The 18,958-nt window shown below is 58.0% G+C and overlaps 1 protein-coding gene across 2 annotated transcripts in view; it reads left to right on the forward strand.

The window, feature by feature from the left end:
- The window catches only part of EEFSEC (eukaryotic elongation factor, selenocysteine-tRNA specific), a 260,481-nt gene extending 241,726 nt beyond the window's left edge, over positions 1–18,755 (forward strand). For both annotated transcript variants that reach the window (XM_023619866.2, XM_023619867.2), the window contains one exon: positions 18,218–18,755. In XM_023619866.2, the coding sequence (XP_023475634.1) occupies positions 18,218–18,408 (191 nt within the window). In that variant the 3' untranslated portion in view covers positions 18,409–18,755. The remainder of the gene's footprint in view (positions 1–18,217) is intronic.
- Positions 18,756–18,958: the final 203 nt, after the last annotated feature.

Raw genomic sequence — 18,958 nt, forward strand, 5'->3', positions numbered from 1 at the left:
GAGCTTCCAGAGAGCAGGATGTGGCCTGACTTGTCATGGGACTTGGGGGCCAGCAGATGGCCCTGCCTGTGGTCGATGCTCTGAAATTGCCCTTTAGGTGGGGTGCCCATGGTCTCACTGTCTGCCTAAGCCAGCTGGCTGGCTGTGTCCCTACCCTAACACCCACTCGTGGACTCAGTGCTCTCCAATAGGGGACCAGCCTGGCCTGGGCCTCACCAAGTTTAATGTGGCCACTGCTATGCAAGAGCCCCATCTCCCCAGTGCAATCTGTCAGTGACCCTGCAGTCCCTTTGCTCCTGCCCCTCAGGCCTTCTGCTCATTGACTGTGTGTTTTCACATGGTGCAGCTAGCATGTGTGGCAGAGAGGGCCCAGACCTGCTGTCTCTAGGTGCCCGCACCCTAGGCAGGTGTTCTTCGAAACCCCATCTAGAAGACGGCAGGTGGAAGGGGCAAGGGGTTATCCATTCTGCTTTTCTGATTCAAGACAGAGGTTCCCCCAAGCCGCTGGTCTACTGTATGATCGCCAGGGCCTTCCCCAGTCCACGCAACACCCCCTTTCTGTCTTCCTGGGTCAGGAGCTAGAGAGACTGCCTGCGTTCCTCCCTTCCTCACAGTGTGCGGGCCAGGACCCTCAGGAGCCCATGGGCCTGTCACAGCAGGACCCATCCCAGGGCAGGGGAAACCAGAACAGGGCAGTCAGCTTGAGCTGCCACCTAAAGGACAAGTCAGCTGGTCAGAGAGACTGAGGAAGGCCTAGACGGGGCGCCAGCAGGAGCCGGGGGCTCAGGCTGCCCCGTGTCCACTGATAGGAGTTGTGGGGAGAATGGCTGGAGAGACAGCCACTGGGGAAGAGCTGCAGGCTGGGGTCTACACAGGGAGCGTGGGGGCTTGGACACTGAGGGGACTTAGCGCCCCCCCTGATGATTGACAATTGCCTGAGGACCTCACTGTCCAGGAGAGAGGTGGAAATGAATCAGTACTCCACTCTGGCACGTGCTTTGATGGGAATGGGCAGGCACAACAAGGACACAGAGGGCGTTGGACTCCTATTCAGCATTGACCATCCGGTCCTGCCCAGCAGCCTCCCAGCCATCTGGGACACAAAGATTCTGTTCAGCCTCAGTTGCCAGATGAGGAGCCAGCCCAGGGAGCTCACGTGGCTGTCCTAAGCCACATAGACATTGGTGACAAAGTCATCTCCCCAGGGAGGGCCCACCTCAGGTACTTGGGAACCAACCCCACACTGCTGGATGGGCTTGGCCACCTCATTGCAGGAAGCCCCAGCTTATAAACGTGGTCCAGTTACGGGAAGATTGGGAGGGCTTTTGGTTTTCATTTGACACAGTGATTTCACGGACCCACCCTGACAGCATGGCGTGCTTGACCTCAGGAGAGGGGAGCGTTGGGTTAACCCCAAGAGTCCCATCTCCTGCTGACTGTCTGACGTGATCTGAGCTGAGCCTCGGCGCTGGTGCACGTCTGGGCTAAGTCACTCCTCAGAATCTGGAGCAAGGTTGATCTGATCTGGGGTGGCCAACTCTGGGCCCACAGGCAGCGTCCTGCACTGTGAACTGGCAGAGCAACCGAGAGCACCACACAGAGCCCCTGAAGTGACAGCTGCCAGCCTGGGCAATAATGACAACAGCTGACGTTTGCAGAGGGCTTTCCATGTACCAGGCAGGCGCCGGGTCAGCACCTCATCTCATTGCTGCGACGAGCTCTGCCAGTGTTCTGAGTCCAGAGCCCCATGAGGACTCTGCCCAGGCACTTCTCAGAGCCACCACCGTTTGCCTTTGTCATCAAGACCGCCAGAGAGGAGAGAAGACCAGGCATTGGTGGGGCTTCTCCTGCCTCCCATGCTCATTATCTCGCATTAATCCTCGTTATCAACTGTGCGATGGGGATTGTGCCCATTTTACAGATGGGAAATCAGAGATGAACTGCCTCCCTTGAGAGAGCACACAGCAAGTCTGTGATGGGGCCGGGCCATGTGGATCCAGTCCCACCCTCTTTTCCACATTGGTGGGCTGCTGATCAAACAGCCACAACTGGGAGTCGGATGGGTGGGGGGCTGAGTTGGTGGGCACAACCAAGGTGCTGTTGACTGGGATTTTGGTCCTAGAGGCGGGGAAGCCAGGTGCAGTAGGTGTACTTTCCTCAAATAACCTCACTTAAGAATAGAAGGCACTGGCCCTAAAGTTTCATCACATCCTTGTGGGTATCCATGTCTTGTGAAAATGCTTTGCCTTGTGAAAATGCTTTGCCTCGTGAAAATGTAGTTGGGGCTTTCCTGCCTCCTCAGAGAACTCGGATGTAACTTACACTGTCTTGACAATCCAAGGTCATGATTAAGACAAGGCGTGGGACTCAGAGGGGTCATTCCATGTAGGGGCCTGAACTGACACCGAATAAAAGAGCTGGGTGTTGGAGCCGGCCCCGTGGCCGAGTGGTTAAGTTCGCACACTCTGCTTCGGCGGCCCAGGATTTCACCGGTTCGAATCCTGGGCGCAGACATGGCACCGCTCATTGGGCTAGGCTGAGGAGGAGTCCCACATGCCACAACTGGAAGGACCCACAACTGAAAATGCACAAGTATGTTCCAGGGGGCTTTGGGGAGAAAAAGGAAAAAATGAAATCTTTAAAAAAAAGAAGAGCTGGGTGGGCCATTCTGGGTTCAGGCGAGTGACTCTGTGCTGTTGCTTTGAGGCCTCTAACTTCCCTCCATTCATTCGTCCACCTAGCTGTTTATTCAACAAACATTTATTCTGTAGAGGAGGTGGTAGGCATTGTAGGAGAGATAGGTGTGAGACAGGGGAAGGAGAGGGGGCAACGGGGCAGAGAACTCGCGTAGGGAAGCCTGTGGCGTGTGTGTGTGTGTGTAAAGCTGCAGCTGGGCCTGGGCCGGAGGGGAGGCCTGCAGCCTCCATGCGAGCTGGGCAGTTTGACTGGACCCCCTTGGGGGGCGCCATGGACAATTGGGGACAGGAGGGTGGCAGGATCAGAGAGTGGTGCAGGGACTTCCTCGTTGCCCATCTCAGGCACAGAGAGACCTCTGAGACCTTTTGCTCGCTTGTCTCTGTGTTTTGGGAGGTAGAGGGGTCAGAGCTTTGACTGACTGAGAAAGAGGAGCACGTACATGTAAAGACCTTCTATCAAATTAAGAAATCTAACCAGACGTTAGTTCATTTGGGCTCAGCATCTGGAGGGAGACCCTGGCTTGCTGGCCTCTAGAGGCGACCCTGGACTGGGCTGGGAGCCCAGCCACACTCTCTGTTCTCCCTCCACACCTGCCCAATGCCCATGCCCACGGTGGCCTCCTCTGGCCATCCTCGCTGCCCTCAGCAGCCAGGGGGACCCTGACGACAGACACTAGACCCTCCCCTCCTCTAAAGCTTCCAGTGGCCCACACGCTGTGCCGTGCAGGTGCACACGCACACACCCACAGGCACTCACATGCAGGACCTCTCTGGCTTCATGAACTCGTGCCAGTGCCCCTCTGGCCTCCTCACTGTTCCCCACATCTGACCTTTGCCTGGCTCCTCAGTGTGGATGCTCTTCCCGCCGTGGCTCCCCACACCTCTCCAAGCTTCTGTTCAGATGCCATCTTACCAGCGGGGCCTTCCCTGCCACTGTCTGGAAAGTAGCAAAGCTCCCTGACTCTGCCAGGCACCATCAGCCTTGTTAACTTGGTCAAATGGCCTGTCTCCCCACTGGAATAAGCTCTGCTGGGCAGGGTCTATAGCTCCAGCCTCCAGTGCGGTGCCTGACACAAAGAAGGCGCTCAATAAATGTTACCAAATAAATGAATGAACAGACTATATGACCTTGGGCAAGCTGCTGAATTTCCCTGACCTCTGAAGACAGTGGCTACTGGTGTGCTCATTGCTTCCAAAAGGCCAGAAATGAAATCATCTCCAGCCCCGAGCTGTGAAAATCTTATGGCACCAACTTCCTCCATCTTCCCGAGAGGCAGAAGAGCCCCCGCCCCTCCTGGGTTCGGTTCACCTCTCCAGATGACCCCCAAAGGTGCTTCCAACCTTTTTTTTTTTGGTGAGGAAGTTTGGCCCTGAGCTATCGTCTGCTACCAATCTTTCTCTTTTTGCTTGAGGAAGATTGTTGCTGAGCTAGTATCTGTGGCAGCCTTTCTCTGTTTTTCATGTGGGATGCCACCACAGTGTGGCTTGATGAGCAGTGCATAGGTCTGTGCCTGGGATCCAAATCTGGGAACCTCAGGCCACCGAAGCAGAGCGCCCAAACTTCACACTTCGCCACCGGACCAGCCCCAGCTCCAACCTTAAAATGCTAGGCTGCATGCCCACCACCCTGCAGCCCTCACTCCCTCATGCCCCATCCAGCATGGCTGTGGGCTTCATGCAGAGCTGGGCAGGGTGACCGAGGCCCCCTGGCTCTCCAGGCTCCTGAGCCATTCTGTTCATCAACTCTTGCTGCCCCCTCCACCCCCCGACTACACTGGTGACTACATCTGTGCCCACTTGGAGGTGAGCCACCTGGCACACAGGATGCCCTGGGTGCCTGCCCAGGCTCACTCTCTGCAGGGCTGAGAGTGCCCCAGGCTGGCGTGGGGTACCGTGATCGGAGAAGGAATGGTGCCTGTAGTCTCTCTCCCCGGGTTTGCTGTCTGCTGCCTCCAGGTTTCTTTCAACCTGTCAGGGTCTTCAGAGGCTGGGGGCTTCCTCCGAGCCCAGCTCTCAGCCCTCCGAAGCCCCCACCCTCACACCCACAAATGCCCAGGCTTACAGCAGACATGCGTGTGCACAGAGCAGCACAGGCGCCTGACGTTGGAGGCTTCTACAGACTTGACCTGAGAACACAGAGGAAGAAGGCGTTGTTTCAGGGCTGGGGCAGGCAGGGCGCATGTGTGGAGCCCCTCCCCACGCCAGACCCTCTCCGAGGGGCTGCCATACGTGTGCTCACTACCTCTCTGAGAGGCTGTTCCCCACTCCATGCTAGAGAGGGGGTTGTTTGGCTCATTTCACAGACACAGAAACTGAGATTCAAGTACCCAGCAGAGCCAGGAGCTCCTGACCCAGTGACTTTCCCTCGGCCGGCTGTGGTGCAGAGCCAGGCCTGGGAAATGGGCCGTGACAACAGCCATTCTGTGGTACACATGCTGCGACTCCCAGACGGGAACTCCCATGTGTTCGGACTGGCCCAAAGACACCCATGGACACTAGTTCAGATCCATTGGTGCTGTCCCCCACCCTGGGCCAGTCCTCCCCGGGCCCCTTGGAGCCAAGACTCCTGAGGGTGGAGGGACCCCTGGTTGGAGGTGCTCCGACCTGAGGCCTGTGCACTCCCCCAGACTCAGGGGCGGCCTCTGCAGATGTAAAATAGCCTCCATGGAGCCAGATGAAGGATCTGAGCCCTGCGGCCACAAAGAGATTAAATCCTACCCAGCACAGAGCCACAGACGGTGTTTGGGAAGAAGGACACACACCAGTGGGTGAGGGCCCACACTAGCCCATCAGCAGCTGCGTGGGACAGCGCTGAGCCCCAGGGTACGGTGGTCCATCTCCATCGTGCCTGCAGAGAGCCCCAGGGCTGGTGACTGATAATGAGCCAAGAGTCAGTTACAGTGCAAAGTGCAGGAAGGGAAGGACCATGACATGGTGAGAATGAGGCATTGGTGTCACCTCTGGACACCTGCTCTGTGCCAGGCCCTGCACTGAGCTTTGGGGCCCCACTCATGCAGTCACTTGGGTATGAGAAGAAGGAGATGGAAGCTGAGGTGGAAGGAACAGCCCAGGGCCTGGTGCCCGGTGGACACATGGCAAGTGGCTGTCAAATGGACGCTGTGAAGGCTGGCCCAGTGGCGCAGCGGTTAAGTGTACACATGCTGCTCCGGTGGCCCAGGGTTTGCCAGTGCAGATCCCGGGTGCAGACATGGCACCGCTTGGCGAGCCATGCTGTGGTAGGCGTCCCACATATAAAGTGGAGGAAGATGGGCACGGATGTTAGATCAGGGCCAGTCTTTCTCAACAAAAAGTGGAGGATTGGCAGCAGTTAGCTCAGAGCTAATCTTCCTAAAAAAAGAGAAGAATGCTGTCGTCGTGCAGTAACAGTACAGCCAGCCCAGGGGGCATGCTGGGTTTTGGCAGGGTGTGGGATGCCAGCATGCCAGGTGAGTGGGTCAGCCCCATGCACACACCTGCCTACCCTGGGCCTGAAAGCCATCAGCCCCGTGGTGGAGTTGTTAAGTTTGTGCTCTCCACTTCAGCAGCCTGGGGTTCACCGGTTTGGATCCTGGGGGCAGACCTACACACTGCTCATCAAGCCGTGCTGTGGCAGCGTCTTACATAAAAAAACTAGAATGACTTGCAACTAGGATATACGACTATGTACTGGGGCTTTGGGGAGAAAAAAAAGGAAAAGGCAAGGATCTTTCTCTGAGGGGCTTTGCACTTGTGCATGGCCCCATGTGCTTGTGTGGAGAGGTGGGCAGCCCACGCTCACCCTGGCTGCAGCCTTCACAGGTCAGGGAAGGGATAAACCATTGGAGCCTGCAACTGTCAAAGCAAGAGCTAGATAGGGACCACCGAAGCTCGCTACCCACCCTTCCCTCGCTACCCAGAGGACAGCCTGCCCCAGCACCTCCGCCCGCCCCTCCCACCGCTCTGGAAGCAGGGCTGATACAGTAATCAGGATGCCACATATGGACGCTGGAAGATGACTGCTCTCCGGGCCTTTGTTCGCCTTCATTATTCTGGATAAGGGTTTTTTTCCCAAGTCATAAAAATGACATTTTTAATATGTGGAATTTTTTTTAAAGAAAAGCAATATGAAGAAGACTTTTATTGTCAATAAGCTCTACCTTTTAAACCAGTTATCTTAGTTTCTGCTCTAGGTATTTTAATTGAAGATTAACTGCTCTTAAAAAGTATGTACATTTAGGGAGTGTTTGGAGTATTAAAATTCAGCTCCCTCAGTGGTGGGGACAGTCTCCATGGGGGCCACCAGGAACCGGCCCCTCCCCCACTGCCAGCCTCAAGGGGCTGTCCCTGGAAGGGGGCACCTGAAGGAGGGCCAAATCCTTGCGTTTTAGCAGAGGGGCAGGTCGGGCAGAGTCCAGGAACCACACTGGGCTCCTGGAGGCAGGGCCAGTTGCGTGAGTTACTCCCATCATCATTCATTCTGACCCAGGAGGAAACCACAGCTCAGAGCCATCAGTAAGGCCACCACGTCACATGGCCTGGCATCTAGACTCAGGCAGTGGGCTCAGATCTCCATCTCCGTGAGCGCCACGTCACCCACCCCCCCACCCCCCGCCCCACACACACACGTGGCTCTGAGGCCTGTCTCTAGGAAAACCCCCAGGCCTGGTCACCATCCTCTGGCAATTACCAAAGACTGACTCAGTGGCCACCGTGTTCCAGGAGCTGAACAGAACCTCCTGAAGGAATGGCCCCTGCCCTCTCGAGGATCTCTCATTTGAGAGCCGTGTGTGTGTGCATACATGCGTGTGTGTGTACACACGCCTGCGCGTGTTTAGGCATCATTGGCAGAGTCGGGCTCACCATCAGTTCCAGCAGAAAGGGGGCAGCTACGGTTCTGTCTGAGAGAAGAGAGACGGGCCCCCTTCCCTAGCTACCTGGGAAAGCACTTGGGTTCTAGGTGGTAAAGTGGGCATGTGACCACTTCTCTGCGACAATTGAGTGACCTTGGGGTGGATCATTTCGTGTCCCCGGGCCTCAGTTTCCACAACTGAATGATGAAGTGGAGAGTGTGCCCTCGCATGAGTTGAGGCATGGAAAAGTCCTTTTCTGGCCCTTCCTGGGCCAGGCCTTGCGCTAGGCTCTAGGATATGATCTCTGCTCTCAGAGAGCCACAGTTGGTCAGGGAAGTGAGCTCGTGGACATCTGTGACGGGGGTCGCACAGAGCTTGGGGCCAGTGCTTGAGGGTGGCCCTGTGGGCGTCAGGCCGTGGTGCAGCAGAGCAGAGTCTGGCTCCGAAGCCAGACCATGAGCTTGAGCTCGGCCCACCACGTCTTCACTGTGAGGCCTTGGGCTCATTATTGACTGTCTCTGCCTAAGTTTCCTTGTGTTTAGACAGCCAGCCCTGGGGCGGGTGTGGATTGAGGAGCACTGCTGTACAGAAGCACTTTGCACAGGGCCCTGCTTGGGTAGTGGCTGCGTGTGTCAGCTCAGAATTCCCGTCGGTGTTCAGGTCATGACTGTTGAGAATTGCCTGGCGCTCATCTTTGGGGCAGTTTGGGCCAGGCCTGCCTCACACAAGATGGTCTTTCCACCTCAGACCTCCTTTCTGACTATTAGGCCACTTTCAGCATCTGTCTGGGCAGTAGCTGAGGCCTAACAGCCCCTCCGCTGGGACCCAGAACAAGAGGCGCCCGAGGCCTCATTCCTGGAAGTCTCTAGAGACAAGGTCCCCACCTGGCCCAGCCCACACTGCCCAGGCCTGGAAGGTGCCATGCTGCCCGAGTCAGGGTGGTCCCCAGTCACACCCACACCCTTGTCTTTTGCCATTTCCTCTCCACCCTCAGAGGTAGCTCGAGTCCCCTGCACCTCCCTGCCCATAGCATTGCTGTCCCTGCTCGTTTGTTCCCAGTGAGAAGCAGCAGGACCCTAGGGTGGCTGGGCCCGGAGCCAGACTCCCAGGCCTACAGCAAGGTGGACAGCTTTGAAAAGCCATGGGCCTGAGTGCAAATTGCTGCTTCCTGTTTACAAGCTGTGCAGCCTTGAGCAGTCACCTCCCCTGCCTGAAAAGTGACTTAGGGCAAATTGAGAGGCTTGGATGAGATGCTGTCTGAACACACCTGGCTGGGTGGAGGGTTGAGAACACCAGCTAAGCAGTTGCTATGATGGCGATGGCAGTGGCAGAGTGACCTGGCCAGGCTCTGGCCCGGCCACCCACCTGCACAGCCCACCTCACCCGGGCTCCCTCCCTCCTTCCCTGGGTCACAGCAGGGATCCAGCCAAGCCCAGGTCCTACACTCTAGCCTGCCTTCCCCACCCAGGGACTTTGTCAAACCTCAGCCCAGAAGGCCAGCCGGAAAGAGTTCCCTGGAGCACTGCTGCCCAGGCTTACCTTCCGGAAACTCTGCCACTCAGAGACAGCTCAGCTCCATCCCCAGGTTGTAGTCACCGGGGCCCCCATCCCTGTCCAGCACCCCTATTCATGGAGCACTTGGCCCATTGCCTCTGAGCAGTCTGGTGCCCACATGTACAGCCGCAGGGACAGCGGAGTACACGGCTGATAAAAACTTAATCACCTTATCTTTTTAAAGCTCCCCCCTGTGCTAATGGGGAGCATGGGGGTGCTGAGGAGCAGGCCTCCAGATCTGGGTGGGCTCAGCATGTTGGACGAGACGGCCAGTGCATTCCCTCCTCTTCTACCAGCCCACCGGCAGTCGGCCGACCTCCTGCTCCCTAAGCTTCCTGTGGATTGACAGGGCCTGACTCGGCTGCCCAGCTGTGGGAGGGTGGTTAGGAGCCATGTGGGCAGGTAGGTGAACTCTGACCACCTGGGGGAGGTCACCCTTGGGAGAGAGCCAGCTGTCAGGGCTCAGCCCACTGGCAAACAAGACAGGGGTGCAGGTGGGCCAAGGTCGCCAGTAGTGCCCCTTCCTGGAACTGCTGGCCACTGCTGCAGGCTGCCCCTTGTCTCCTGGGGACGCAGGGTCTGAATGTGAGGCAGAGTATAGAGGGCCTCCGTCCCCCTGGAGTTAGGAGGACCGGAAGGCATCAGAGAAGGCCGAACAAAATGCTAAGGCTTTTACTGAGAGACCAAAGGAGAAGTGGGGTTTGCAAGGTAGACAAGAGTCATAAGGCACCCCAGGCTGAGGGAACTCTAGTACAGAGCCAGGATAGGGGTGAGTGGCGGGGGCCCTGTGCAGGGCTGAATGGTGGAAGTGAGGAAGCCCAGGATCTGCAGGAGGCAGTTGGTGAGGGGCTGGTTAGAGGAATTTGAACACCTGCCTGAGGAATAGCTGAAGATTTCTGAAGTGGGAGGGATGATCAGGTTTTTGTTCTGGAAGGATCTCTTTGGCAACAGACCCAAGGGCAGATCAGGGCGAGAGAGCAGCGGAAGGTTCCTGCTCGGATGCCAGTGCCTGAGGCCTCAGTGCCAGGAACCTGCTCCTGCAGAGCCTGCAGGGGTGCTGAGGGAAGGGGTCCTTGAGGAGCCTAAGGCAGGCCACCAGAGAAACTGTGTGGGCTCCCTGCTCGTGGCCGTACAACTTCGGGCGAAGGGGCAGCCCTGCTTGAGCTCCCAGGCTGCACACCAGGTCTGGCTCTGGGCAGGAGGCGGGGCGCCCCAGCTGCCCCGACTGCGAGCCTCAGTGACCCCCACAGTCCCTGCAAGGGGATGACACGGCCCCACCCCGGGTGAGCGTCATGCCCGCCCTGGGCACCGCCATGAGAGGTGGCTCGGTGGGTGATGTTGGATAGTTCAGAGTCCCCGCCAGCTGCCCCTCCTCCCCCACTGCCCAGTGACAGCAAACTCCCCCTGCCTGGGCTGCCCCTCTAACAATTGAGCGTCTGCCTGACTCTCAAGACCAAGTCGTTTCCTATTCAGAATGGTTTTATTTTTTACCCTAAAACAAAATCCTTCCTTCCACACAATGCACTGGTTTCCCTCCCCACGCACCCCCAATCTCCAAAGCCTCCACTACATTGTAATTTCAATTTCCATGGTGTGGGAAAGATTTCTGCAAAGGGTCCTTTTTTGTTTTTGAAGAATTCGTCATCGCAGCTAAGAAGCTTAATATAAATTAAAGAAGGAATTAGACAACATTAAGACATCAAAATGGGGGTGCGGGCGCCCGTTGCCTCGCTTCTGCCCAATCAAAGGGGCCACGTGGAGCCCGTCGAGTGTGCGCTCCAGAACCTCAGAAAAAGCGAGATTCCGAGAAAGGGCCTGTACTGTCGCGCCTCTCCTAATTCCCTTTGTCGCAGGGACAGCGGAGTACACGGCTGATAAAAACTTAATCACCTTATCTTTTTAAAGCAAATTGCATCTTTGTTTACATACGGGATCCATAGCAGGAAGAGAAGGGAGGGAAAACACAGCAGTTCCACCCCGAGCCGCCGCATTAACAGCTCCCAAGGATAAACACGAAAACCCAGGCCTGACAGAGAGGTGGCAGGAGCATCCAGAGTCACCAGCACCCCTCAAAGTTCAGTTCAGGGAGCTCAGCAGGAAGGGAGACCCTCCAGGCTGGTCTTGCCTTTCTCTGCCCGGCGGCACACACTGGCTCCTGTGGCCAGCCCCACTCTCCCTGACCTGCCAGGCCCTCCCAGCGCCATGCTAGCCTCTGGGCAGTCCACTGAAAACCAGCTTGCCCGTCCTCCTTGAGCCTTTCCATCCCTGCCAGCTGGCAGAGCTAAGTTCATACAGGGCCCACGCCACCCTGCCCACTGGCGGACAGAGGGATCTGGGTTCAAACTCCATCCCCACCACTGACTACTGCAGGGCCATGAGCAAGTCCTTGGACCTCGATGCGCCTCGGCAAGGCACCTGCAGGCTGCTCTGCAACAGCAGCCGTACGCACATCGGACATGACTGGGCCCTACCCTGTGTTAGGGCCGCTTGCGCCCTGGCAGAATCTCTCCCATTTCTGCCCCCCTCAACCCTCTCCCAGCCAGGCCACCTCCTGCCTCACCCTCAGCAGGGTATCCTGCACAGGCCACCATGTTCAGACCACATCAGAGGGTCTTGTCAGATGCTGCACTGTGCACACCTCCCGCAGCCACCTGTGACTTATGCAGGGCAGCTTCACAGCCAGGGGCAGGCAGGCGGAAACCCCTTTCTCCTGGTGAAGTTTGATGCTGGAGCCCAAGTGAAGGTACAGCCACTCTGTGCAAGGGACCTCAGCCCCACTGCACAGGGCCATCTCACTGAGGGAGGTGCCCTCTTTGGAGAATCCCCTCCTTCTCACAAGCTGGGCATGCAGTGCAGACTCAGGGCCTGGATGAATTCAGGCCCTCGTGGCCATCTAGCCCTGGCCACCCCATACGTCAGCCCAGCCCAGTTGCCAGGCACGTCCTTCTGAGTTCCCCAGCCCATCCATCATCACCAGGATGCTGGCCCCACAGAGGGCCCCATCCCTTGCCCTGGCTCTCTTTCTGCCCTGTCCTTCCAGCTCTCTGCAAAGCTGCTTGTTCCAGAAGAAGTGCTGGAGTGGCTGGAATTGGCTGTAGCCCCGTGGGGCCACCGAGGGGGCCATTGACCCCAAGCAGCTTGCAAGGGCTCAGTTCCCACTGTGGGGGATGCAAGCCGCCCACCGGCGTGGAGGCCCCTCTTTCAGTCTGGCCCCCAACATGAAAGCGACGCCAGCAATTGGAGGCAATTTGCCGGCCTTTGATGGCCGTGTCCGGGCGGCACCCGCAGCACCCGCGGCCAGGCTTGGGAAACAGTTGTGTTTCCCGCATTCTTCTCTGATTACTCCTGGCCCAGCCAAGACCAGCAGCCTCCAGCCCATTGTCCCTTTGTGTGGAGCTGCTGCTTGGTGAGAAAGGCCAGCCTGGCCCTGGGAGAGTGTCCCCAAGGAAAGCCACGGGTAGCAGCATCCCCCCAGGGTCGCACTGGCCCGCCTCCACTGCATCCTGGGGTCTGGGCTCGTCGGGGCGTGGGCAGGGCGGCCTGGTTCCAAGAATCCTGAGATATGGGGAGAAAGAGCGGGAAACGTCTGCTGAGGCCCTCTCACATAACTCGTTTGACCCTGTGCCCACCCTGCCAGGCTCTAGGTCACATGGGGTGGAGGGCCTGCCATCTGAGCTGGGGCTTCTCCCTGGGGCACTGGTGTGCGGATCAGTCTTTCCTGGTCCTAGAGGCACAGGCCCGTAGGAGCGTGTCCCTTCCCTCTGCTGCCCTGCACACCTGGGCGAGGGCGCCCTCATTCCCTTTGTTTTCATCCAGCACACCCTCCCTGAGCCCACATGCCAGGCCCTGTGCCTAGCACTGGAAAGGCAGTCCCCCTCACAGGCCCCTGGGGAGATGGACATATAAAGCAAAAACCATGCTAAATAGGGTTCCAGGAGGGATCAGCTCAGCCTGGGCAGAGAAGGGAGGCCTTCTGTGGAGCCAGACAGAAAAAGCGGGGAAGAACCTTCCAGACAAAGGGAATGTGGCATGTTTGGAGGCCCTGGTTGATTTCTCCTGGCTGGAGCACGCAGCAGGGTGCAGAATGGGGCCAGAGTGTGAGCAGGAGGGAGCACAGGCTGGAGGAAGCAGAGTCTCAGATGCCAAGAAAGAAGAGAGACTGTGGCATTGGTGGAACCAAGCCTAGGCGGTCCACGTGTGCCTTAGAACAACCCCTCTGCAGCCAGGGGCTAGACCAGGGAGGAGGCCAGCACTGCGACCCCCAAGGGGAGCACCGCAGAGGCCTCCTGTGCCAGGGCAGGGCAGCAAAGATGGAGAGCAAGGGTGGACCTGCAGGAGAGTGTGGAGGGTGAGTCCCTAAGCCTGTGCCTCCCAGTTACTGCTCTTGATGCAACAGCAATGCCAGAAACCGTGGACTGCCAGCGGCCATGAAGGAGCCATGAGCATCATCTGCTCCCAAGGTTCTGCTTGTCCCTCTCCTTCACTAGACAGAGCCAGAGAGCTGCAGAGATGATCCCATGGCCCGCTGGCAAGCTTCCTGGCCCATGGCAGCTCTGAGAGCCTTAGCCAGGATGTGGAGATAGACCTGGCCCGGGGTGACAGCCACCTCTCGTCCCTCCCCTGGAACCCTCTTTCCCCCTCCCCTCTGCCTCCCCCTGTGCCCATGGATTCAGTAACCAGACTGCATGGGGTGAGCACTGTGCCTCCTCTGAGCTTGGGCCTGGGTGCCGGAGGCCATGCTGGTGGCCCTGTAGTCAACAGCCCTGTGAGTACCCAGGGTCAAATAGAAACCTTGGCAAGTAGAGAAAAGTAGAAGCAAGAAGAAAGCGTTCCTTGTAACCACACTTCTGACCACTGACAGCCTAATGGTTAGCCTTCTAGTCTTTTCTTTCTGCATCCCATAGCTGGAGCAGAACTCTTCCGAAAATTTTGATTCCTGAATATTCTCAATTAACATTATAAGATAAGTTTGTCTTTGTGTAACTTTAAATTCTTCTCAGGTGTCACTTTTTGCCTCCTAGAGCATTTTGCCTGGTGGCATGCATGGTGGCCCTATCCTGACTGCCCTCCCGTGGTCTCAGCGCCCTTGTAACTTCACAGGCCGTGCACCTCATCTGTGGTGAGCGCACAGACCTTAGAATCCCGTAGCCTCGCCGAGTCCATCTCTGCCTGCCCAGAGCTGTGTGACCCTGGGGCCAGTTACTCATGCTTCTGGGCCTCAGTTTCTCCCACATTGTGTTGTGAGGATTGAGTGCCTCCGTGTGTGGCGACGTCTTTGTGCACGGATCTCAGGCTGCTCGTTAGGACCAGGAGTGAGCTGCGCGTCGGTGCTGTGACCGCTCAGGGGCTGCAGCCAGTGCTCACCCAGCAGGGCCTTACCAGTCCTGACTTATTCAGCAGTGTTCTCTGAGCACCTACCCTGAGGCAGGGACTGTTCCAGGTGTTGGGCTTACGGCTGTGACTAGAAAAACAAAAATCCCTGCGGTGGTAGAACTGATATTTTAGCAGGGGCAGACAACAAACTTCAACATGAGGAAATCGTGGTGTGTGTTGGAAGGTGATAATGGCTATCAGAGAAAATAGAGCTGGGGGGAGGGGGTGGGAAGGCCTCGCCAGGAGGTGCCGGTTGCACAGTGATTCGAAGGAGCTGAACATGGGAGCCTCTGAAACTGCTGGGGGCGGGTCTTCTGGCTGAGGAATCAGCACATGCAAAGGCCCGAGGTAGGAGTGCACCGGGTGTGTCGGAGTGAGGGGACAGTTCCAAGATGCAGTTCGGGCCAGGCTGTGTGGGGAGAGCGTGGTACAGAAGTCAGAGACCAGGAGCTTCAAACATGCTCCTCATCACTGCGGGCACTGCCAGGGGGCCATCCCAGGAGAGGGCCGCAAACTGCTGCCCAACCCCCCGTGGCCTCCCAGGCACGCTTCAGAGGAAGGTCCCTAAGAGAGGGTGGCAGCTCCATGAGAAGAGGACTCTCCTGTTTGCCTGTGCCCCCAGGGCCTATAGGAAGTGCTCAGTAGCCACTGGTGGACAGTTGGCATTTAGCCACCTTCCTTACCCTGCTGACCCCGGAGTTGGTGCACGGCTCCCACACGTCCCTGAAACCCTCCCTGGTTTGGGCTCCCACAGAGCCTGGTGCACTGGGTACCTTGTGGATGTGGTGGCTGCAGTCACCCTGGAGCCCGGCCCTGAAGTCCACCAGCACGCAGCCACACATCTTCATGTGTCCTCAAGCACCCCTCATTCCCACCAGGACTCAGCGCTCAAACTCCCTTGGCCTGCAGACCCTTGCCTGGATCTCTGTGTGAGCAGCCCCTGTCGTCTGGTCCCGTCCCAGCGCTCTGCCTTGGAGAATCCTGCTCTCGGCCCGCCCCTCTAGATGACACAGCGGTTTTGTTTCCTTGACTGCCCTGGTGGCTATCTGGATTATCTTGCTGGCTTGTTTACTGTCTGCTCCTTCTCAGACTAGGAACTCCGTGGGGGCCAGGCCCTGGTCTGTGTGTTCCCCATCATTGTCTCCCAGTCCTAGAGCGTCTGTGAATGTTTTTGAGTGAAAGCCCCAGGGGCAGCTTGGGAGAAACTCAGCGCACCCTGACCTGTCCTTCACTTCCCTCCGTTTGCCACTTGGCTAAGGAAAAAAGGCCACTGAGAAACGAAGTAGCTCCCAGTGACATATGCCACGAATCCAAATAGCCCAGCAGCCCCAGTGGACGGGTCTCTGTTGGTCAGGCTGTCTGGGGTTGTGTCGGGGCCACCCTATAATGGAGCAGGGGTCAACGAGCCTGACCATCTCAGAAGAGCAATTAAATGGCCCTGTCCTCGCCAGTGCCAGATAGACTTTCCGGCTCTGCCTGCTTTGGGCAGTGTGAGGTATGCAGTGTGTGTAACGAGAGCCATCACGGGTGAGATGGACCGCTGATTGGGCCACACCTGTCTCCCTAGCCCCGTGCAGACGCCGGTGAGCCCCACGCCTCTTCAGCCATCAGACCTCCTGGCACCAGAGGGAGACAGGCTGCCCATGCCATTCGTCAGGGTCTGGTGCCAGCCACCTTCTCTGTTTGCAGAAGGAAGGCCGGGGCTCTGATTCCAGGAGTCAGATACCTGCCGGCCTGGCGCTTGCTCTTGGGGGTTGGCCCGGGGCCATTCTCACATCCCATCCCAGAGGCATGAAGACCAGCTGAGTATGGAGCCTGCCATTAGACATCATGCTACTCGGTGGGAGGGCAGCTCGGCTCCTCGTTGTACAGAGCCGCCAGGCCCACAGCATCCTGGAGACCTATTAACCTAAGCCGAGTGTCCTGGCCTTCCCAGGGCATGCAGGCTTTGACATGGCTGGCAGTCTCACCTCCACCTGTGGAGAGGGAGACCACGTCCTTCATGCAGTGGGCAGGGCCGTCCCTGACTGAATCTACATTTGTCCCTTGAACCAGCCTCTGGTCACCTTTTTAAAGTTCCAGGAGCCATAGGGCCGGTATGAGATGCTCTCACAGCCTAAATTCCCCTGCACAACCATTCTCAGGAGTCTGCTTAAGGTGGACCCCCTGGCGTGATGCGCTGGGAGGCAGTAGCCTCTGTGGGCCCAGAGTTCAACTGCTGACTCTTGCCGACTCACTGTGGGGCCTTGAATGAGTCATTGCCCTCCTTGGGCTCCTTTTTCTCATCTATAAAGTGAAGGGTTGCCAGCTCACCCCCACTGAGTGCTGGTCTAGGCCAGAGAGAACCTGCACGCCCCCGCCGCCCAGCACTCCCCACCTGGTGGAGGCCTGAGGGGCCAAGATCCTGCCAGCACTGCAGCTTGATGCCTGAGCTTCACCGCCAGCTTCTCTTCTTGGGGAGAAAGCTAGTACCCAGGCAAGATTGGGGCAAGGGAGGAAACCCTCCAGGTGCCAGCAGACGCAGGGCAGATGTACCAGAGCAGGCAGGGAGGGAGCCCTCTGCCTTGTGCCTACCCGCAGCGTCCCACCAGCTCTAGGCACTCGGCCTCTAGGTCCTCCGGCCAGTGCAGCCCTCCTGTTCAAATTAGAAGTGAGTGCCCTCTCTAGGGGACACAGAGGCCTACCAGGACCCCTTGTACCATGCTGCCACGAAGCAGATTTCTCATAAAGACAAGCCCCAGAGAAAGGGGTATTGCAGCCTGCTGTTTAAGGAGGGGAAGGGTGCCCCAGGCAGAGGGAACAGTGTACACAGAGGCTTGTAAGTGTGACGGGGAGACCAGGCATGGTCACAGTTTCCTTAAGGCTGCAGGGAAAGTACAAAAGTGGTGGATAATGGGGCTGGAAGAATTGGGGTGGGCACTAGTCAGGTGTCAGTAGGAAACAGATTCCTACTTAGTCATTGGGCTGGAGAGAGTGAATGGGGAGTCTGTACCGAGGCATGGGTGTTTAAAGGAGCTGGTAAGATGTGATGGGAAGCAGTGGGGGACACTCCCACCCCCACCTTGGGGTGGGGGGACAGTGTCTGCCAGAGCCCAAGGAGAAGGACCCCCAACAGGAGCTCTGCAGAGGGAGCAGGGATCAATATCTGACTGCCCTCTCCTCCCACCCGCTGATCTGCTGGAGCCCCCATTGGCTGAATTCAACCAAAAGCCAGAGGGTGTGGGAGCCCATAGTGCGTCCGCAGAGATCAGCCTCCCAGGCACACAGAAGGGGGGAAAGTGGATCTGCAGGGGGGCTACAGATGCCAACTTTTGGGTGTGGGTCTTAGCATGGGTGTGCTGGGAAGCAATGGGGCCATTTAGAGCAGGGGAAGGACATGGCCACTGAGTGTGGGGCTGACCCCACAGGATCCTGAGTGCAGGGTGGATGGGTGGGCATGGGACCAGGAAACCAAGGTGGGAAGCCCTGCTGAGCTCCAAGCTGACAGGCTGGTGTCTGGACTAGCACATTGGGGGAGGGGCTGGAATGCTAGGATTTAAACTGCAGAGTGGACTGCAGGCCGTGGGGGTCCATTGGCTGGGGCGGGAGATGGGAGGGGGTGAGCCCAGGGTGGTACCAGGGTCCTGGCTCAGCCTAGGAGGGTGTGAAGGTGTTTCTGAGTGAGGGAAGGGGACTTGGAGCTGGGCCAGAATGGGTGCCGGTGCAGAGTAGCAAGTGAGCAGCCTGGGAAGTGGTGAGTGACAGGCTCTCCTCTGTGCCTTGCAGGTGGCCTTAGCCCTGAGTCCAAGAAGATCCTGATGCCTACCCTCAAGAAGCGGGGCCGGGCTGGCCGAGGGGAGGCGGCCAAGCAGGAGGAGGGTGCAGAGCGGCCTGAGCCTGCACAGCACGTGGCTCTCAGCCTGTCTTTCAAGCGCTACGTCTTCGACACCCACAAGCGCATGGTCCAGTCTCCCTAGTGCCCCGGTCACCTCCCCCAGGGCCACCTTGCCCAGGCTGGGCCACAGTGCCAAATGCCCAACCAGATGTGCCTCAACCTCGGCCAGTCTTTCCCCTCTGCCCTACAGGCAGCAGCCCCAGGCCTGGTGCTCAGCCCTAGGGAGAAGCCCCGGAGGGTCTGTCCCTCCATCCCTGCACCCTCCCACCAGGAGACAGCACCCAACTAGGAATGGGCCTCATCTAGAGAGCTGGTGGCCAGTGTCTCCCAGGCTGCCCAGCTGGTGGCCATCTGAAGGCCAATCCCCACCCTGCCCCTGGCAGCTAGGCACTTGCCAGCTGCAAATAAATGTCCTGTGGTGCCCACCCACTCTACTGGTCTCTTTGTGATTTCACTGGGGGGTTCCCCCACCCACCTCAGGTCTCTTCCCAAGGGCAATGTCAGGGGAATCGCCAGGGCTCCCGCAGAAAGCGAGGCCCAGGGAGGGACCCAAACTCAGCCCAGTGAGCTGAAGGGTCCACAGGATGTTGCACCCGTAGGCCAGGCCGGGTGGCCCCTGGGGTCTCCTGGGC

Source organism: Equus caballus, chromosome 16 (assembly GCF_041296265.1).
Source record: "Equus caballus isolate H_3958 breed thoroughbred chromosome 16, TB-T2T, whole genome shotgun sequence".
Classification (NCBI taxonomy): domain Eukaryota; kingdom Metazoa; phylum Chordata; class Mammalia; order Perissodactyla; family Equidae; genus Equus; species Equus caballus.